At 47.6% G+C, this 22,113-nt stretch overlaps 2 protein-coding genes across 2 annotated transcripts in view; both read left to right on the forward strand.

Annotated features, from left to right (window-relative positions):
• Positions 1–22,113, forward strand: part of SRPRB (SRP receptor subunit beta) — a 68,106-nt gene that overhangs the window by 33,903 nt on the left and 12,090 nt on the right. The window lies entirely within an intron of this gene.
• Positions 5,923–20,875, forward strand: TF (transferrin). Its single transcript, XM_074912679.1, has 17 exons — positions 5,923–6,061; positions 7,997–8,160; positions 8,370–8,478; positions 9,801–9,992; positions 10,192–10,327; positions 10,764–10,819; positions 12,136–12,305; positions 12,429–12,615; positions 13,659–13,813; positions 14,559–14,652; positions 15,064–15,099; positions 15,786–15,944; positions 16,995–17,139; positions 18,046–18,110; positions 18,706–18,890; positions 20,017–20,203; positions 20,636–20,875. Exons 1-17 carry the CDS (start codon positions 6,019–6,021, stop codon positions 20,671–20,673), a joined length of 2,121 nt encoding a protein of 706 aa, XP_074768780.1. The 5' UTR covers positions 5,923–6,018; the 3' UTR covers positions 20,674–20,875.

The raw sequence follows: 22,113 nt of genomic DNA on the forward strand, positions 1-22,113 counted from the left end.
GGGGCAGTGGCACTGCCCTGCAGAGCTGCTGTGCAAGGCAGAAACGGTCGAACTGCTGGTACCTGGCTGTCGAGCTGACATTTGTTTCCAACCTAAAAAGGCAAACATGTAATGGCATGACAGAGTAAGCAGCTCTGGACAAGAGGCTACAGTCTGCAGCTGGGCTTAGTGCTTAGAGCCGGGTAGAGCGGCTTAAAATTGACAGAGAGCTCTTTGTTTGCTGTGTGCGGTTTCGAAATTAAGCAACACTTAGAAGCAAATATTGGTTCAAACAACATCAGCTCCCACTCTCCAGTGGCCAGTTCAGCTCATCCTAGGTAGAAAACAGCATATTGCAACACAGTCAAAACCTGACACCAAGCGTTTCTCCTAACCAGCAGGGAAACTGGTTTGTGGCATTTCCTGAAAAATAAACTAACCACAATGACTCTCGAGTTGGAGCACAGCCTCAAAATTGACCTGTAGGTCCAACAGGGTCTGAAAGCACGTTTCTGAAAAGACTGCCACAGCTCTCCAGGTATCTGTCAGGCTTTGGGAGCCAACGGGGAATGCCACACTGGTCCCAGTCCGCCATTGGCCACGGCCACGCTCGCAGAGCTGGCACTCCCACAGTCCAGCTCACAGCTGCTGAAAGCCCCACGCTGACCTGGGCTCCAGGGGACGAGGGAGTCACTCTTCCGGGAGAGACCCGGCATCGGGCAGGAGAGCTGGGATTTCCCCCAGATGCTTACACTGACCAGGCAAGCCGGCCCTGCAGGAGACTCCTAACTCCTCCCTGCCCCTCCTGGGTACATGAACATTGAATTGCAGACCGCTGTGGGTTGGAAGGGCCCTTTAAAGTCCATCTAGTCCACCCCTTATGCCATGGGCAGGAGCATCTTTCAGTAGGTCAGGTTGCTCAAAGCCCCATCCAACTTGACCTTGAAAACTTTGAACAATGGGGCATCCACAACTTTTCTGAGCAACCTCTTCCAATGTCTCACCACTCCCATCATAAAAAATTTCTTCCTTATATCCAATCTAAATCTATTCTCTTTCAGTTTAAAACCATTGCCCCTTGCCCTGTCACTGCAGGTGCTCGTAAAAGGTCTCTCTCCATCTTTCTTATTATCCCCTTTATAGAAAGGCGACAGGAGTTTTCTCCAGGCTGAACAAGCTCAACTCTCTCAGCATCTCTCCATAGCAGAGGTGTTCCTGCCCTTTGTGGCCTTCCTCTGGACCAGCTGTAACAGGACCCTGTCTGCCTTCTACTGGGGATCCCAGAGCTGGACTCTGCAGGTGGGGCCTCACCAAAATGGAGCAGAATCGCCTCCCTTGACCTGCTGGCCATGCTGCTTTGGATGCAGACCAGAATACACTTGGTTTTCTGGGCTGCAAATGCACAGTGCCAGCTCATGTCCAATTTGTCACCCACCAGATTCCCAAGTCCTTCTCTGCAGGGCTGTTCTCCATCCATTCACCACCCAGCATCATCATCTCCCACTCCTTGAGATGGGGACCGTTGCCAGTCTCTGTCTCGTGTCCCACCCTGGGCTATCGACAGAGGAGCAGGGAAGATGGTCTGGGAAGATGGGTTCCCATCAGGCTGCTCTTCTTGCCTTCACCTGCTGCGACGTGACTATGGGACCAGGACAGGATGAGAACTTGAGCCCAGCTTTTGCAGCTGACCACACTGACGTCCTCGTTGTGGGCAGACTCCAGTCTTCTCCAAGCCACAAACTAGAAATTATCATTTCAAAAAGGAAACAAGAAAACTATAGACAAACCCAAAGTCCTGGTGAGTGTATATTGCCCTCTGCCCTCAGCCCATCCCACCTCAAGGCTCAATTCCTACCTTTACTTTTTCTTCCATTTCCAGTGGTTTTGCTCCTTAATATCTCAAGCTGAGCTGGGTTTTCATCACACAGCTATCAGCCTGGTGGCCCCTGGGAACAGCAGCATCAGCTCCAAAGCCTCCACTGCTGGACAGGATCACCTCTACTGAAATAACTGCTCCAAATTGTCGGGCGAGATGCCTGTGTTGGTGTGGTGCCTTTTTCACAGCTTCTCCTCTCCCCAGTTAATGTTTTCCCCACGTGGACACACCAGCAGAGCTCGGCCCCATCCTCCACTCAGCTGCGTTGGCTCTAGGATGAGCTCTGCCGTGGGGTGTAGCCAGCACCGTGATAAAGCCCAGCTCTCACCCAGACAGTCATGCCAGCGCTAACTTTATCCCTGCCCAATTACAACAAATGTCCTTCCCTTAGGACACAACCAAAACTCCAGTCCAGCCTCATCTCAACCACAAACCACAGCGTGGTTTGCAGTAATAAGGGAGATGTAGAAATAAGCAGTATCATTTTATCTTCAATTTTATTTAGCATGATGCCAAGCCCCGTTCTTTCCTCGGGGTTCAGATGTGTTTATGCATCACCAGTGACCCGTGGTTGGTCAGAGGGTGTGTCAATTTGTATTTCTTCACTATTTGTGTAATTTTTAGCAGCATCCTCTTTCTGAAAACAGAACAGCCGGGATCATAATTTTGCAATACAACGAACTTGAGGTGTGTAATAACAATTCAGCTCATTTCATGAGGATGTACACTATGGAAGGCTTGATGCTTTCTGGATAACAAAGACAAAGTCTGAGAGGCATTGGCTTAGCTCTGTTCTTTCTGGTAAAGCTGCTCCTGCTTGCATGAACTAGAACATTGACCACTTACCTTGAAAGCCAACAGGAATTTCCATCATTATTAAGAACGCTGTTCAGTCTCAGTTTAGTCAGTCAGATACATGCATTTCAGCATGGAAGGAGTTCTCTTTTTGCACAAAACTCTACACCCAGGCAGTGAAGTATGACTCTAACCAGAATTTGCATAAGCATGTGTGTGTATTTAGTGAGAGAGAGGACCCTCTGTGTGAATAGGTGTGCATTTTTTAACATAAATTTTGGAAAAGCAGCTGTCTGATAGAAGTTCAGGGAAAGAAGCTGGCTGCACCAAGAAGTTTGCCACTCCTAGACTCCAAAAGGAAGGCATTTTTCAGCTGGAGGCCACCCACTTTGCCTTTTCCATGCCTTGTCTGTGTCCTTCTGCTGTTGGTGTCCCCAGAGCTGGACACGACACTGCAGGGGGGTCTCACGAGAGCGGAGCAGAGGGGGAGAATCCCCCCCCTCGCCCAGCTGCCCACAGTGCTCTGGATGCAGCCCAGGACACGGTTGGCTTTCTGGGCTGTGAGCACACATTGCTGGCTCACAGTCAGTTTTCCATCTGCTGATACCCCCAAGTCCTTCTCCTTGAGGCTGCTCCCCATCCACTCCTCGCCCAGCCTGTGTTTGTGCTTGGCATTGCCCCGACCCATGGGCAGGACCCTGCACTTGGCCTTGTTGAACTCCATGAGATTTACACAGGGCCACCTCTCCAGCCTGTCCAGGTCCCTCTGGATGGCACATCCCTTCCCTCCAGCGTGCCACCGCACCACACAGCTTGGTGTTGGTGTTGTCAGAAAACTTGCTGAGGGTGCCTCGATCCCACTGTCCATGTCACCAACAAGATGTTAAACAGCACCAGTCCCAACCCCGACCCCTGAGGACACCACTCACCACTGCTCTCCACTCAGACATCGAGCTGTTGACCACAGCTCTTTGAGTGCGACCATCCAGCCAATTCCTTACCCACCATCAGATCCGTGTCTCTCCAATTTAGAGACAAGGATGTTGTGTGGAATGGTGTCAAATGCTCTGCACAAGTCCAGGTAGATGACATCAATTGCTCTTTCCTTATCCACCAGTGCTGTTACCCCATTGTAGAAGGCCACCAAATTAATCAGGCGCGATTTTCTCTCAGTGAAGCCGTGTTGTCTGTCACCTATCACCTCCTCATTTTCTATGTGCCATAGCACAGCTTCCAGAAGGATCCGCTCCATGTTCTTGCTGGGCACAGAGGCGACACTGACTGGCCTGTGGTTTCTCAGGTCTTCCTTTTTTCTGTTTTAAAATTGGATTGTTTCCCCTTTTCCAGCCAGTGGGAACTTTACAGGACTGCCAGAGTTTCTCAAATATGATGGATAGTGCCTTAGCCACTTCACCCACCAGTTCCCTCAGGACCTGCTGATGCTCAGATATTTTTGACTTTTCAGTGGCACTGCAATTTCTAGGCTTTCTCGGGATATCTGTTAGATTTTGGAACAAATCAACAAAAAGTTATGGAAGAACTGTGTGGGACAGCCTCCTGGGAGCTCTTGTGCTTCCTTCCCAAGGATGGGGACACTGCTAAGGCTACCCTGAGCGAGGCAAGGACTGGTGAGACACATGGGGAGCAGAGGATGGATTTCAGGGGCATATACCTGTCTCAGTGGAGGAAGACCTTGGAGGGCCACAGCTTGTGGTGTAAAAAGAGATGGAAGATCTTTTAAAAAGGAAGGGAGGCTTGTGGTGGGAGTGAGTACCCCCCAGTTGCAGTGAGTTTGGAGATGCTCTGGACAGAAGTGCTGCTCTTCTGGGAAAGCAGGGGATGAATGGATGAGAAATAGGAACTAGCCATGCTGAAGTAACTGCTAAAGATGATGCTGAAATAACCAGCATGGCCGTGAGTGCCTCTTGCTCAGCCTGTAGGGACTTCCAGCAACCAGTCACAGGTAGGGCAGGCTCACGGTGCCGCAGTGGAGGTGCTCATTGCCTGAAGGTCTCCAGGCCCCTTCCATGGGTCATTTTGTGGAGCCATATCCCTGACCTGACACTGGGCTTCCACTTTCACAGAAGACACAACCTGCAGGTTGCTTTGCCCTGAGCCTTCTGGGAAGAGGGAGAAGAGCCATCCCAGTGTGCTTTTAGCCAACCTCAGCCAGGAGCCTGCTGTGGGCAAGCCCATGGTACTGCTCCGTGGAGGGTGCAGGCTGTGGGAGAGGAAGAACGTGTGCAGGGGACGCAGAAGATCACAAAGAGGGGCTGATGCTCCTGAGAGCAAGCCTGGGAGCTGGACCTCGACACTGGGCTTCCTACAGCACTCCTGTAGCTTGTGTGGGGTGGACGTGGTGGCTGGACCAGCCCTAGGAGCTGCTGTCTAGGGTAGCTACCAGGGCTTGTGGGCTAGCTGATGTGGTCCAGGGACTCCCATTTACTGTGCATGTGCCAAAGTCAGCCCAAAGCTGGTCTTGTAGCCTGCAGCAAAGATGAGGACATTGAGCCTGGGACAGCATCATCAAGGCAGACCTTTGTAAATCTAGCCATGCCCCACTGCTCCTGGCTGCAGGGAGACAGATCAGGAATAATATAACTGGGTGGAGAGGTTTTGCAGAGGAAGGGGGAGGAGGGTGACTGCTAACCTTAGCATTTCTTCCTAGGTTCATCCCAAGAATTTAACAAAGGTGCAGAGTCATGTTTCCTTCTGGCTGTAGGCATTTATTGAGCTGTCTGGTCACTGCCATTGATTTTCTTTGTCTGTGCAAGAAGCTTGCCAGATCACGTGTAAGGAACATTTACTGCCTTTCGACCCCCATTGCCATTGCCAGGAGAGCACAAGGGAGCGGGCGGACATTTAGGGTGCTGCAAGCCAAAGGGCGATGGGCACAACAGCAGCAGTTTACTGGCAAACATGCAAAACCCAGGGCTGAAACCAGCAGGGACTTTCTGAGATTATGCTGGGCAAGGCAGGGGGTGGCTAGCACAAAGAAAATAGCCCCTCCTGTGGCGTTTCAGCCTGCAGGGGAATTCAAATGTCACAACTTGGGAATTTTCCATCTGAAGCCCCTTGTAAAATGAAAAGGAACTTGTCCTGCTCTGACTCCTGCCTGCGGAGGAGTTCAGTGCCAAAGTGAAAGGCTTCCTAAAAATGGGCTGATCCAGGGAGGGGGGCGATTTAAGAGCTATTGAGAAACAAGGAAGGACAAACAGTGTTAGGTCATTGCTTCTGCAAACACAGCCAGGGCTGCTCCTCTATAAAAGGGGGAGAAAGCGGCTCCAGAGCCATCACAGACTTGGAGGGGACAGTCTGTGACCAAGGCTGCTACACCCCCTCCTCAGCACCTGACTCCCCACTCAAGTATGAAACTCGTACTCTCTACTGTGCTGTCCTTCGGGATAGTGGGTAAGTGTTTGCTGAAAGCATTTTCTGGGGAAAGGAAGAGCCAAAACCTCCCAGGACCGCAGGTTTTCCCCCTAGACAAGGCTGGTTTAGAGCTGCAGCACGTGCCAGCCGTTAAGTAAAAACAAGGACGTAAAGCGATGCTTGCTTTGGCAGCTGTGGCTCCATCAACAAGGGTGGTATTTTGAGTATTAATGACAGCAGCTTTTCCTTTGAGGCAGCCCACGGAGGCTGGAGGGAGGTCTGCAGCTCTCCACAGCAAGCTGCCGAGCACCCACCTGGCAAGGAGGAGGGATGCTCAGCACCCACTGCCGGGGAGGGGACTGCTCAGGAGAGGCACTGCAATCCTGCTGCTGTGGGGCGAAGGGAAAAATCACCCTCGAACCAACTGCTGTGCCGGGAGAGGAGCAGGGGTTCAGCCAGGGGGGGAGCAACTAGAGCAAGACCTGCCTGCATGTGTGTTAGGATAAACCTGAAGACGGTGACAGTAAAATAGAGCTTAAATAACAAAAGACTTCACATACTCCTCCCGCTGCTCCTGTGCTGCTCTGTCTGGCTGCTCTTTGCTTGGGATCCTGTGTACTTTATGCCTAAATTGTGGCGCTGCAAAGCTGGCTCTGGTTGAGATGATTATTTCTATCCTCTCTCTCTGCTCACAGCTTTGGCAGGCAATGGGCAGGAAGCCATGGCAAGGAGATTGCTGCCATCTACACCCAACCTGGGGATGCCTGCCTGGAAAGGGAAGGAGGGGTCAGCTTCTTGGGGTAGTCAGCGGGTCTATTCTGATCCTCTATAAAGTGTGGTGGTGACTAACGTCCTCTGGTGGGAAGTGCTCCCTGTGCCACTGGCATTGGAAAGTCCTCGAGCACCTTTGCCCAGTACTAGCACACAATGATGTCTTATTAACCGTGAAGAGTCTTTCCTCCTCCCGTGCACAGAAGGAGCCAAGAGGTTGCCTCAAAGCCCTGCAGCAGAAGCCGTGGCACTCGGGGGGTCTCATTGCCTTTCCAGTGTTCACCAGTGCAGCCAGGCTGACTCCCTCAGGATGTCCCCATCCAGCCTTTGCCCAGGGCAGGATGGTTGGCAGCACTCCATTAAGATGACCATGGCTTTGTGCAGCCAGGACTTGAAAAACATAGATAATGGCAGTAGGAATTAAGGCTAAGGATTCTCCCTATGGCCAAATTCTCCACTGGCTCAAAAATCAAGTAAGAGAGAATATTTCAGATGTGCCATCAAGGGTTTGGAAGGAGCCAGCTGTGCCTCTTGGTTTGCACAATCCTGCCAGGAAGGGGCAGAGTTAAGGTGAAGTGTGCAGCACATTCTTTTAACTGCAAGTTTCCAGCATCGCTGGTGTTTAGGCTGCTGAAGGAGGCATGAGTCTCTGTCCACCTGAGGCCTTTGCATTGCTCTGGTCTCCCAGAGCAGCCAGTCAGCTGCATTTACTGGTTGGGGAACTCTTAGAAGAAAGGATTGTGGCAGTGGTATGGCATCTCTGTTACTGGGTGTAGTGGAGGAGGTGAGATGTAAAGAGACAGTTAAATATATCAGACCATCTAGCCACCAAGGAGGTCACATGTGGCAACGTGCTGAATACAGTCTGGCCAGGTCAGAGCTGCTCTCCCTCTGGGGTTATTTGCACAGAAGTGGGTGTTGCTGTGAGCTCAGGCTGCTTGAATCACGATGCTGTGCAGGACATCCATTACCCAGGAACAGGAATGGTCCTCCCAGACGTTTCTGAAGGTGCACACGTCAGGCAAGAAAGAAACTGCCTTCCTGCATGACTTAGGAGATGTGCAAGGGACATCCAGCACCCAGCCATCACCCGAGGCCAGGACCGCAGAGCAGCAGAGTTCATGTATTCAGAGAGATGCTTTTTCTCTCCACGTAGTGCCTTTCTACCTCTCTGAGACTATTTATTTCTGGTTCTTTCTGCAGCTCTGTGTTTTGCTGCTCCCCCCAAGCCAAGCATCAGATGGTGCACAATATCCATACCAGAAGAGAACAAATGCAATACTCTAAGAGACCTCATGCAACAAGAGAGTGTTGTGTTGAATTGCCTGCAGAAAACAACGTACCTTGACTGCATAAAAGCCATTTCGGTGAGTGGGCAGCAAATATTTGTGATGGGCACTGAGGATGTTGCAGCAGCCTGGAGAAGGTTGGAGTTTCCTTTGAGTCATTGGTTGTTACCTGTGATCCCCCTGTAGAGAAGGGCTCACCCACAAGGAGCCGGGATAGACTCCAGGAAAGCATTTCCCTCATGTGTCCCTGCTCTCTGTTTACTGACCTAAATCTTTTTGTTGTTTAGAATAATGAAGCAGATGCCATTAGCTTGGATGGTGGTCAAGTTTTTGAGGCAGGCCTTGCCCCCTACAAGCTGAAGCCCATTGCTGCTGAGGTCCATGAACAAAGTGAAGGTACATTTTTATGCAATAGCTTTAAGTCAGGTGGTGGTAACAAACTGATAGTGCAAAGGCCATCCTTTCCATGCAGAGCTCCCGCATCATTTCTGTTGGGTGTCCAAGATATTGCCGCTGGCTGCCAGATCCCAGAGGAGAAGGGCAGGGGGGGCAGTTAAACCAAAATGTGAATCAGTGAATCATCACCCTTGGCCATAGAGAAAGGGGCAGAGCCAGTGCCCCATTTCTGACATCAGTGACCGTGAAAGTCCTGTGATGATGCAGTGGCCATGGAAGGAGAGCACCATGAGCAGAAATCATGGTCCTCCTGAAGCATAGCATAAAAACTGCGCTGGTCCCAGAGATCTCCTTTCAGTGACCTTGAACTACATGGGTGAAACACTAGGCTGGATAGCACACAGATAACCTGTGTATCTTCCTGCACAGTTATCAAGACAAAAGAAAAAAAAAAAAAAAAAAAAAAAAGATTGAAGAGGCAACAGCATTGCCATTAGTGGTTGTGGAGGAATGCCCATTTGAGGTGACTGAGGCAAGAGGTGCAGGCAATGCACAGAAAAAGCAGCATAAAAAATTGCTCTGCAGAACACCTCCTGATAAGTTAGCTCTGTTGCTCCATCCCTATTCACTTTCTGTACCATCCTTCGTGTTGCCTGTTTTTCCCCCGGGAGCTGAACAGATGCTATTTCCCCATTTTTGTCTGTCTTGCCTCATGCAGTTCCACCATGTCCAAAGCTCCCAGGCTCTTTTGATCTCTGCCCTGGAGTTCAGCCTCTTTGTACACAATATTCAGGATCAAAGCACCACAGCAGAGTCATTCTCAGTCCAGTAGCTAAGAAAATACAGATATTAAATGGAAGGCTCTGGCCTCTACCACCCCTAAAACTCAGTCATTTTATTCATACATAGTATGTGATGGACTAGGTTTAATTTTAAAGACTAAATGTGGAATTTCAGTCCCATAAGGCTTACATGTATGCTTCAGTGGGCAACGACATTTGAGAAAAGACTTGCCAAAAAGACTTGTTGAAGCTTCCTTACAAAACTATGGGCATATCTGATCTCTGTCCAGTCGCAAAGTATTTTGCATGTGGTAGTATTTTTGGGTCACTTATCATTACAAGTTGTAATAAACAGCTTTGGTTCAATATTGTCAGTGTAGCTCACCCCTAAGAAAATGGGAAGACCACGAGTGTTCAAGCAAAGTTGCTAATTATTTGGAAGTGCAACACTTTATCCTCTGAAATTAGGGGTTTGGCAGGATTTGAAAAGTTCCTGAGTCCTGCTTTTTCATTGCTTTCCTGCTTTTTCCTGCACTGCAGGCTCCACAACCAGCTACTATGCTGTGGCCGTCGCGAAGAAAGGAACAGGCTTCACAATAAACAACTTGCAGGGCAAGACCTCCTGCCACACGGGCCTGGGCAGGTCCGCTGGCTGGAACATCCCGATTGGGACACTCCTCCACCGGGGAGACATCAAGTGGGATGGCAAAGAGTCAGCCTCCATCGAGCAAGGTAAGGTGGGAAATGTGAGGTAAATGGGTTGATGTTAAGCCAGGGATGGGAGTACAGCAAAAGTGATGAAACCTTCTGCAAAGGTCCAGAGGTGGCTCGCAGAGCAGTTGAGACATTGATATTCTTTGCCCATCCCCTCCCTTCCAGGTCCTTGTAAAAGTGAATTTTAGACTAACTGTTGCTTATTTCTCATCCATAGCCGTGGCCAATTTTTTCTCTGCCAGCTGCGTGCCTGGTGTCACCACTGAACAAAAACTGTGCCGTCAGTGCAAGGCGGACTCCAAAGGCAAATGCTCCCGCACAGGACCTTATTCTGGATACTCTGGAGCTTTTCAGTAAGTGAAAGTTATTTTTCCTTTGTGGAAATATTCTAACCCTGACACATGCAATTTTTTATTATACCAGGTAGGACTGCATTGTAATCAGGGGTCCTCAGATGACTGGATTTATAGAACAACTGGGAGTGCTGGTAATTAAAGATCCAATTAGTAATAATTGGCAGGCACCTAGCGGGAGATGAGAGAGCCACCTGAGTAGTATGGTTTTACACAGACTTAAGAATACACAGCATTAACATTGTGCTAAATCTAACCGGGTTTCTTGAGCATTATTTCTCTGCCATTACATTTTCTTCCCTGCAAGTGTAGCTTTATTTGGAGAAGACCACTGCTCTACGGTTGCAATTTGTGCCAAAGTAATTTGCTGAAACAGGAGATAGGGAGCCACAATGCCTGTTTTTTTTAACATCTCTTCTGTTCCTCCCACCTGCAGATGTCTGAAAGATGGAAAAGGAGATGTGGCTTTTGTGAAACACACAACTGTTCAAGGTAGGCCTGCAAGATCACCTGGTTCTCTCCTTTCTAGTCCAACCTCTTGCTGCCACTCCATCCTGCAATTAGTCCACACTGTGCAGGCTTTTATTCCACTCCAGGTTTGCCCTAAACCTCTTCTGATTTCATATCTAGAAGCATGTTTTGCACACCGTGGGCTGACTCATTCTTGTTATTGAGAAATATGATTATGGCGGGGCCCACTTTTTCTTCTTTGAGGTTCTCCTTTGAAGAAGGAAAACCTGCTTGATTTAAGTTCAGTGGCATTATTGATGGTGCCATATCACAGATCCAGATGCAATGATATCAGAGCAAACACAGGGTGAGTAATTGTGTAGGTAATTATGCTCACCCATCCCTCTGGGAGGGATTTTGGAGGGAATTCAGCCCACAGTAAGAGTTTACTAACTCTGCACTTCTCAGACATGGAAGATGGCCTGGCATGCCCAGGACCTGCAGTGACCTTAATGGAGGGCCACCAAGATGGTCATGGTGCAGGGACACTTGTCCTGTGAGGAGATACTCAACAGGGTGGGCTTGATCAACCTGAAGAAGAGATGTCTTTGGGGGGACCTCAGGAGCAGCCTGCCTGTACCTACAAGGAGCCTAGCAAGAAGGTGGATCCTAGATCTTTATGGAGGTGGACAGTGGAAAGATCAGAAACAATAATCATAAACTGAAACAGGAGCGGTTTGGACCAGATACAAGGGGAAACTTTTTCCACTTGAGGACAGTCACTAGTGGCACGGGTTGCCCAGGACAGCTGTGCACTCTCCATCCCTGAAGGTTTTCAAGATCCACCTGGAGCAACCTGGTCTGCCCCTGCTTTGACCAGGGGATTGGACCAGAGGTCTTTGTAGGTCCCTTCCTACCTGAGTTCTGTAAATCTTTGATCTCGGTCCTGGGCTCTGTTTTCAGCCTTGACACAGGCTACCTACTGGCCTTCACAGGCCATGTGCATCTCCTGACCTGTTCAGTCCATTTGTGTGGTGTTCATAAATCTATTTGTATCCATTTGTTCGTGTCTGGATGTCTAGGCACTACTGCCACATAGATCCTTTTACTGTAGGGTCAGTTATGACAGAGGCAGAGATAATCTCTCTTTCACAGGCACACGTATTCTCCTTTCTGCATTGCCTTTGTATGACCACAGTGATCACATTACCATTGCAAAGGGAGTGTGTGCAACCTCTCTTCTGCAAAGAATTCTCCCCCAAGCTCCAGTAGAAATAAATTCATTATAAAGCTGCCCCAGACTGGCTGTTTTGTCTATTTTTGTGATGATACAACTCATGGTTCCTCCCTTCCTCCAGAAAATGCCCCAGAGGAGAAGGACGAGTATGAGCTTCTGTGTCTGGATGGCACCCGTCAGCCTGTGGACAACTACAAAGACTGTCACTGGGCCAGGGTGCCTGCTCATGCCGTTGTGGCTCGAGATGATAGCAAGGTTGATGACATCTGGAGCTTTCTCTCAAAAGCACAGGTATTGTCAAGCTCTCCTTTCCTTCCCCAGCATCCCTTCTTCTGTCCTCTGGCTTTCTGGCTCTCCCCAGCCTTCCAAGAGCTTTGGTATAGTCATTTGCTGATTATTTTTTCCTCATGGCAGGAAAAATTTGGCGTGGGCACAACCAGCAGCTTCCACCTCTTTGGGCCACCTGGCAAGAAGGAGACAGGCCTCAAAGACTTGCTTTTCAAAGACTCTGCGATACTGCTGAAGCGTATCCCATCACTGATGGATTCCCAGCTCTACCTGGGTTTTGAGTATTACAGTGCCATCCAGAGCCTTCAGAAAGGTAGGCAGGACCTGAAACACTAATGCCGTGTCAGTGAGAGCTGCGTTGAAGAGATAGGATCAGCAAATACATCTGGGCAAAAGCAACATGTTTTTTTCAAACACAGACAGTATTATCTGCAAACTATTTCCTGTGAAAGGTATTCGTATTAAAATCACACAATCTTCTCAAACTGCATTTACATCAACAAAAGGAATTTGTTGATTCCGAAGTCAAAATAACATTATCACCACACCGACAAAGGTGGAAAATTTACACACGCTTCACCTCTTGTCCCTTCACCATGACTACAACAACAAAAATTGCTCACAGCTTGAGCATGGTCAAAACTGCTGTTTAGGAAAGTCATTTCTGGGATGTAAGAGGAAGGAACATCTGAGGACACCAGGTTCAGTATTGGCCACTTGAGGGAAACAGTGTCCTTTATTTCCATCTAGACTCATCAAGCATTTACTGATGTCCTAGTTGGCTTTATGAGAGTCAAACACCCCACAAATGACCTCCAAAACCCACTTAAAACTTGTAGTTGCTCAGAGATCTCTGTGGTAGGCTCAGCTGCAATGCCATTTATGGCAGGGGGTGCATGGACTTCATGTAGCATCAAAACAGATTCAAATACCAGTTCACAGAATCATAACTAGGTTTCATTTTTTCCAGCTTGGTCTGGTCTTAGTCTCATGGTTGTCTGGGCTGTGAGTTCTGGAGAAACGTGGAATATATTATAGGCAGCAATACCAAGCACTATTAGCGCATGGTGGTTTAGTGGTTGCAGTGTTTTAGCTAACACAAATCTGTGTGAATGGCTTGTGTTATGCAGATATTCTTTCCGACCTGTAAATTGATTTTTGAGCATCCTTCATCTTATGAATAATCCCTTCTATTCACACCAGCCCAGGGCTTATTAGACAAGAATGCCTTGCACTGGACAGCAGCAGGCTGGTTTCATGCCTGAACCCAACAGACCCAGGAATTAGCCTGTTTGTAGCCTTTTTGTTCAGCAGGGCTCTAGGCTTACCCTTGTTTTTCCTCTGCCGGTTCTACAGATCAGCTGAACCCCAACCGCAGAGAAAACAAGACACGGTGGTGTGCAGTAAGCAAGAGTGAGAAGAGCAAGTGTGACCTCTGGAGTGTGGCAAGCAATGGGGAGGTGGAGTGCACCGTGGCAGAATCTGCCGAGAAGTGCATTATTAAGATCATGGTATGGCTTTTTGTTCTTTTCTTTTCCTGGTGAATATCTCAGATGGAGAGCGGTGTTGCTTCTTTCAGCCTGGGAATAGATGGGGTGGAGGGGGTGTAGATTTTAAGATAAAATTTTGGGAGCTTTGCGAGAAATACCAGTGGACTGAAACCAACCTCATCACGAGGAAAAGACTTGACCTCTTTTTCACTGATCAACATTTTCCAAAAAATTTTATTGGACAGTGTTCTTTTATGAGGTTTCCTAAGTAAAGATCAATTTTCTGGTGTGAAGTAACTTTTTATTTGGAAAAGGAAGTCAAAATACAAATTTCGCAAAATGCAAAGCAAAACAGTTGCCTGCTTAGAAGAGGAGTGATTCCATAGTGTAGAGAATCCAGAGGATGTTAGTGGCAGCTCGGAGGGTTGGGTCGGTACTGTGAAGACAGCAAAAAACACAAATTTGAAAGAACAGGTGAGATAAGGAACTCTGTTTGTCAGGGAAGTAGGCTAGGAGAGACAGACCCCTGAGCCTGCGAGGAGAGCTGCTGCTGGAGGTGGGTACAAGCGCACGGGAGCGATAATTTCAAAAGTTCCTCTCATCAGCAAGACCTCGTCTATCCATATGCTAAGGGATGGCCTTTCATGCCCCCTTAGCCCCAAGCTCTTCTCCCTTCTATCAAGTACTTCTTTTACAATCTGTTTTCTGAAAAGTGCTCTCTGGGGACCTACAGCCTTGTTTCATCACTGCACCATTTTCATTGCAGAAAGGTGAAGCAGATGCTATCAGCTTAGATGGAGGTTTTGTCTACACTGCTGGAGTGTGTGGCTTGGTGCCAGTGATGGGAGAAAACTATGAAGGTAAGCATCATCCTGGGCTGCCCTTCTGGGTCCAGATGGTGGGGAACGGGCTGGTGCAGAAGCACTGGTTTTATTCTGAAGTCTAGAAAGCAGACTCAGTGCTGCATTGTGCAGAAAACACACCGTGCTCTGAGGCAACTCTGCTCACTGCTGCATGCCTCGTCTTTCCATGAAGGTGGAACAGCCCTGGGAGAGTGGGCATCAACAGTCAGGAATACAACAACCTCCAGCTCCTCTCTTCTTCGTTTTAATCATGATGTCCCTGTGCTATAGCGCCAGCCTCAGTGAAACTAGTTGTTTTAGCTCAGAGCAGCAGATGGAGGCTGTGCTTTGTTCTGTTGATGAGGGAGCTCAATCCTTTTTTGGATTTGCATCTTTTATCTAATATCATCTTCTTTTTCTGTCCCTCAGAAAATGATCAGTGCAGCAAAGAAGAAGGAGAACCAGGTAATTACTGCCAACAGAGGGACAGACAACAGTCCTGATGGATATAAGTAGAAAAATATGTCATGGGTGGAGAATAAAATGGCCAGTCTCCACACAAAGAGCCACTGTGTCTAAGGTGGATATTAAAAATTCAGGAGACAAATTTAGCAGTCTGATGGAAAGTCTGGGTCTGGAGGCAGATATCAAGGCAGAGCACACAGTAGTGGCAGAGATCTGTGCTTAGTTGCTGCTGTCTGGGGCACAGTAACACCATAATGGTGCCAGGGCTGCAAACAGGAAGAGAGGGTCTGGGTTGTGGCCTTAGGAAATTGTCCTTTATAGAAATGAAAAGAGGGAGAGGAGGGAAGGTTTTTGCCCTTTGCTAAAGAGGGAGTAAGAAATCAGAGGGGGATAAGAAATCATCATGTATATCTTGCTTTGGCCTTCTCACATACCTAAGTGTCAGAGTTTGGGGGGGTGGGGAAATGTTCAGGGATAATAATTTCCCAGGAGCATGGTGGCAGTAGAGGCATCACAGCTGCAGGCTCTTCTGCTTTCGCTGCTTGGCAAATCATTTATAAGTGCAAAGCATTTCTCCCATGCTGTTCACAGATGCCCTTTCCCCACTGGAGCCAACGCTCTCCTAAGGGAGCATGGTGGGATCCTCGGGTCAGTCCTTAATTCTCCTCTATTTTATCTTCTGAAAGCATCCTACTTTGCTGTGGCTGTTGTGAAGAAAACTGACAGCGATATCACATGGAACAATCTGCAGGGCAAGAAGTCGTGCCACACCGCTGTTGGGAGAACTGCTGGCTGGAACATCCCCATGGGCTTGATTCACAATAGAACGGGGAGCTGCAATTTTGGTGAGTTGAGTTCTGTATCCATTTCTTCGAGCTCGGAATCTGCTTACAAAATTGTTTTCCCATTCTTCATCTGATCTTCAAAGTTTCTTGTGCCTCAAAGATTCCCACCTGGAGGTGGGAAACAGAGAAGAGGTTATTTAAGGTTTCACTGAGCAAAGTTTTGGGCTGTTGGTGACTGCATCAGCATAAGATACGGCAAGTCAGCTGCTTTGGGAGGGGTTTGGTTTCTTTTCACATCTCACCCCTTCCCTTTGCAGCAGCCCCAAAGGTATTCCCAAAAGGGAATACAGGCTGCCCTGGGTATAGGGGGCCTGGTGCTTGTGCAGGGCGTGAAGTGGGGGTAAAGGATGGATTTATGAATCTCAGGAGGGAGGCGAAGGGCTGAGGACAGGGCACAGAGGCTGATCTTCATTCAAGAAACTTAGAGGGATAAGGGGGTAAAGCCTGCATTGGTTGTGGGACTTTAAAGACTGTTCAGAAGATCAACTTCTACATCCAACTTTCAATTGGTGAGAATTACAGTTCAACAAAATTAATTTGGAAATATTATTGACCAAGGCAAATTAAGCATATAATTATTAAAAGAAAATCTCGAACCACAAGAAGATACCAGCGTTAGTAAGTTTTAGACTCAGCCTCTCCATCCTCCTGCCTGCCCTTCCTTCCCCAGAGCTTTGTCCCTTCTTTCCCCAGAGCTCTGGCATTGCTGCCAAATGCAACTCTGCTGACCCATAAAGGCTGTGGAGGTTTGGGCTGGCTCTGTGTGAGCTGAGAAGGTTTTGCAGCAAAATCATTCTTCCTTTTATGCCAAGACAGTGCTTATTGCAATTGAGCCATAGGCCCCGCTGCGTTATCAATAATAACAAGACACAAGTTTCACAGTGAAAAGCGGATGCATGCCATTTGCTGTCCACTGAGTCGTGCTCCTTCTCACAGACTGTTTCCAGTTCCCAGTGACCGCTAGTACAAATTCAGTGTGAGAACATATTATTAAAAGAAAACATAACTTTTCAGTGCAGGAAAGTGAATTTTTCCTATTCCTGCCTTCAGATGAGTACTTCAGTGAGGGCTGTGCTCCCGGGTCTCCTCCTAACTCCCGCCTCTGCCATCTTTGCAAGGGCTCAGGGGAGGTCTCGAAGGACAAATGCGTCGCCAACAGCCGTGAGAAATACTATGGGTATACTGGAGCTTTAAGGTAGGTGGTGGAAACACTCAGGCTGCTCTCAAGAACCCTGGGGCTAATCCCAGAGGTAGATCACATACAGAGTACAGCTTCGTGTTGATGCTGATTTGCTGATCTTCTCTTTTTCTCCATTACACTGCTGAAGGAGTGTGTCTGTGTATGTCTGTAATATTATACATATGCTATATGTTTTTTTCTTTATGCAGCTTCCTGTAAAATGATGTAAAATGTTCCCGTTCTGTAAAACTAATGTTCTGGTGCCTCCAGGAAAACTTGGAGAGACACAAATGTATTGGCCAGACCTCCTCAAATAGCAGCAATGCTACACTCCTAACACAAATAAGGAGGGTTAAAAGATGGGGACCCACAGACAATGCTGCCCCTAGACACTCCCTGTTAAAAATGCTGCTTGCCTTAGTTAAAAAGAGCCGTCCCCTAAGAAGTGCAGAGACCAGATGTCAGCCCCAATGCCATCTCCTCTGTACCCACCCAGTATCAGCTCAAGACTAAGTAATTTATATTAGGCATGAATTTAAAACGAGAAAGAATCTTGTTTCATTTACATCTAATAGCAAAGAGACCCTCCTTCAGGTTTTGCAGTCCTTTTGGTGCAAGTTAGTGTTTTTACAAAGGTATTGACATGTGCAGGCAGGTATTGCAGAAAGCAAAATGAATGCCAAACTACTTCTTTCCAGCAGTAAAATAAATCGGCTATTTACCATGTGAGAAGGATGCACATTTTTTTCAAGAATGTGTTAAAATACTCTGTTTCAGATATCCTTAAAATATTCATGGCAGGGGTCCTACACCTGGCTGTGAGATTAATTTTACAAAATAAGACATAAATCAGGTTCAAGTCTGCAGGAAAGGGCCAGGATTCAAGCACCCACGTAACTTGCCTTTCTTTGTACCTCCCAGGTGTCTGGTCGAGCGGGGGGATGTGGCCTTTATTAAGCATTCAATCGTCCAGGAAAACGTTGATGGTACGTAGTTATTGTGTTGCACGGGTCTTGGCGGGGCTGCCTTCCCCTCTCTGCATTATTTTTGTTCCCAGTGCAGAAGGTAATAGCAAGCTTTACCTGCTCGTCCTGTCAATCTCACTCCTCCCACAGGAGAGGCAGGATTCAAACATCAGCATGTGCTATCTGCCCAGGGTGGCTCTTCCCTGACAATTCTGCAGAGACTTCCCTGCTAACTACCATTTAATTTCAGCTGCAGAATTATTCAGGTGATCCCTTAACCACAGACTCCTGCCTCAACACCTTTGGGCAGCGCTCTAGCTCCCCGCTTGCATGAAAAATAAAAGTTCAGTTCACATTTCTCAAAGCAGCGGCTGAAGTTTTCCCAGGCGTTTGGGAAAAAAAATGCAAGGAAGGAGATGTAACTAAATTCCCCAGCCTGCTCTGAGAGTCTGACTCACCCCACTGACTTCTCAGAGTTTTACTTACAGCCTCCTTTGCACAAGCCAAGTCTCCCAGTGCCAGTGCACATGCAGGCAGGGACAAATGTTAGATGTTGTGAGGCTGATGTTCTTCTCTGTACAAGATCTCTGAATCTCCAAACCAATTATTTTTAAAGGCAAAAATAAAGAAGACTGGGCCAAAAATCTGAAAATGGACCAATTTGAGTTGCTGTGCACTGATGGGCGACGGGCAAATGTCATGGATTACCAGAGATGCCACTTGGCCAAAGTTCCTACCCATGCTGTAATCGCACGACCTGAGAAAGCAAAAAAAGTCCGTGAGCTGCTGGAGAAACAAGAGGTTAGTAGTACTGACAGTGGAATAAATGCTCTGGGGTTGTTTTTATGTGGGATGTTTGCACTTTTAGAGTAATGACCCTAGACTCATAGCATGGTTTGGGTTGGAAGGGGCCTTAAAGCTCACCTATTCCCAACCCCTCCTGCCCCGGGCAGGGCCACCTTCCACTAGCCCAGGTTGCCCAAAGCCCCGTCCAACCTGGCCTTGAACCCTGCCAGGGAGGGGGCAGCCACAGCTGCTCTGGGCAACCTCTGCCAGGGCCTCACCACCCTCACCAGGAAGAATTTCTTCCTGATAGCTAATCTAAATCTGCCTCTTTCAGTTTAAAACTGTTACCCCTCATCCTATCCCTACACCTACATCAAGAGTCCCTCCCCAGCTTTCCTATAGCCCTTTTAAGTACTGGGAGGCCGCTCTAAGGTCTCCCTGGTGCCTTCTCTTCTCCAGGCTAAACAGCCCCAACTCTCTCAGCCTGTCCTCACCTGGGAGGCGATGCTCTGAGTTTCCTTGAGTCAGCGCAATGCAGAAAGTTTTAAGTTACTGACATGGGGTAACAGCCTTGTCCCTTAGCCTCCCCTTCCTCCATCCCTTCCAATTTGCATTTTTTTCCTCTTCTACCTTAGCAAATACACCTTTAGGTAACAGCTCTGGGGTGCCTGGTCTCTAACCCAGATGGGTCAGGCACAGCCCCAAGAAGACAGCAGCCTCCCTGCACACACACAGTCTTCCATCTGCTGGTGTAAATGTAACCAGGTTAAACCAGCTCTGATTTTACACTGAAAATGTTAATATTTGCTCCACCGTCAGGGTCTGCTGAGAGGCACTTGGGAATTCAGCTCCTTTTGCTTTCAACTCATGGCTAAGACATAGGACCTGCTGGCAGCATCTGCCGATGTGTTCTGCGTGTAGTAACATGTCAAAATCGAAAAAAAAATGTTTTGACATTTGTGCCACAACTGTGCTTACACAGCACATGGACAGAAGATTCAATCCTAAATCTCTGGAGCTTGGTTGCAGGCTCCCCAGGATGATGGTGAAGAACTAAGACTAAGAGCTAGGCTTGTACTAGCTGAATCCCACTAGTTTTCTACTTTTTACATACACTTACCTCTTCATGCCTTTATTTCAGAAACTGTTTGGAACAAAAGGAGTTGAGAAAGACAAGTTCAAGATGTTTGAGTCTGAAACCAAGGACCTTCTGTTTAAAGACTTGACCAAGTGTCTGGTCAAACTCCGCAGTGGAATAACATACAAGGAATTCCTCGGAGAGGAATACTATGCTTCAGTGGCTAGTCTCAATACCTGCAATCCATCAGGTAACTGCAACAGCCCCAGAAGGAAGTCCACAAATTGAAGTTTTTAGCCTCACAGGCATGGACAGTCTTGTGTAGCTGTCCATTTAATTTTTCAAAGCAAAATAAGGATAGCTGATGAAGGTGCCAGTATACTTTTCTCAGAGTTCCTTGGATGAACTAAGAACAGGCTTGAAGTCTGCTGCTCTGGCATCAACAGGAATCAAAGATTTTTACTCACCCTTAGAAAATATGCATGTCGAGAAATGGCAGAAAGAACCCCCCCTGTCCCATCAGTGTGTGTTCAGTGCAATCTGTGGTTAATGCTCGTTTTTTTGTGGCACACTGAATATATTTTCCACGTGATGACGTTGTTGGCATGGCTGGGCGTGTGCTGGTAGGATGGGAGTGTTTAAAGGCAGGATCTGAATTTTTCCCTGTCCTTTCCCTCTTCAGATCTCCTCCAGGTGTGCACCTTCCTTGAGGACAAGTAGCGAGCCAGGGAGGCCCCTTGCTGGAAGGGGAGGAAGCTTCAAGCCATGACTCCTCTCACGCCCTCAGCGCCGAACACCGACACACAGAGGGCCCTCTGCCTTCACTGCTTTCTCTGCCCTTCCTCATCACTCTGAAAGTGGCTGTTTGAGACGTTACCATTCTCTGATGCCATCACAGCAAGAAATAAAATCTCAAATCTAAGCAGGTGTCCTGAGATTTTTCAAAACAGTGCTTAAGCCCATTCCTTCCTCAGTACCTCTCGCTGTAGGGCAGTGTCAGATCACAACATGGCTATTGTCACTTAAGGGTACTGCTGCCCATTAGAGAAATTTGTTTCAACATATGCCAAAGCAAAATGGATTAAATATGCCCTAGAGTCTAATTAACAGATGGTTTGTAATCTCTGTGCTTTTGCTTCACTGAGGTTATCCCATTATCTCCCAGGCAGATGACAGTTGTCCAAGTGTGGTTGGGACACAGGGAGAGTGTTTATATCAGGGAAGCTGAAGAGCGGAGAAGGAAAAAAAACCCAAAATAAACAAAAAAAATACAGCTGTTGTAAGATGGAAGGTTTGAATAGAAATATGATCTGGATCAGATCAGATCTAGATCTGAGTCATTTTCACCAGGCAGTACTCTTAAAACACATAAGTGTAGCGATGGGGAGAGTCCAGGCTTAAGAATTCCTCTCTGAAAAAAATCTAGGACTTACTTAGAAACACGTGGGTTTTGGTAGTTTGTGGAACATGCTGCTGACCTGAAAACAAACACGTAGGTGGGCAGCCTTGTCCCTCAAGCAATGTTTGTTACCTGGTGTGCAAAAGCCAGTCTTACACACAGAGCCAAGATACCAGTTTATTCCATAGTTGCACAGAGGGGTGCTAGGTGGTAGTTCTACAAAGCCAGCACACCACACGATAAAACTTTAAGGTATTTATATGCTTCAGACTACACAAATACACATTTACTGTAACGACCATTGGTTAGTTTCCTATCACTTTATCCCTCATTGGTTAGTAACATTCCTTGTCTCGATTTAAAGTTACAGTGTGTTTTAGTTTTTCTGCATAAACTCAGAGGGTGAGGGTTTTTATTTGGGCGAGGGTCGTCAGAGCAGGGAGTGTGATTTTTACTATTATAATGAGGATAGTTCCTCCAAAGGACACTGTAATCTCTAATTAAGCTGATTTACAGTATACAATTTTAACAAGCTTCCATATTTCAGGGTCTTCTTAAAGGACAGTAGCTTCTGATTAGAAGTTCCTCACTAAATCATTGCTGACAGTTTAAAGAACTGACCTAACGATACAGCCTATGTGTCCTTGTATTTGATGAGAAAAAATTGTACAGGCTACAGCCTGACTCTGATCCATGGTGAAAATGAAAAAGCAAAACAAAAAAGTCTGCTGAGGTTCTCTGCTTCAGAGCAACAGAGCTGG

Source organism: Athene noctua, chromosome 8 (assembly GCF_965140245.1).
Source record: "Athene noctua chromosome 8, bAthNoc1.hap1.1, whole genome shotgun sequence".
In the NCBI taxonomy this organism is placed as follows: Eukaryota; Metazoa; Chordata; class Aves; order Strigiformes; family Strigidae; genus Athene; species Athene noctua.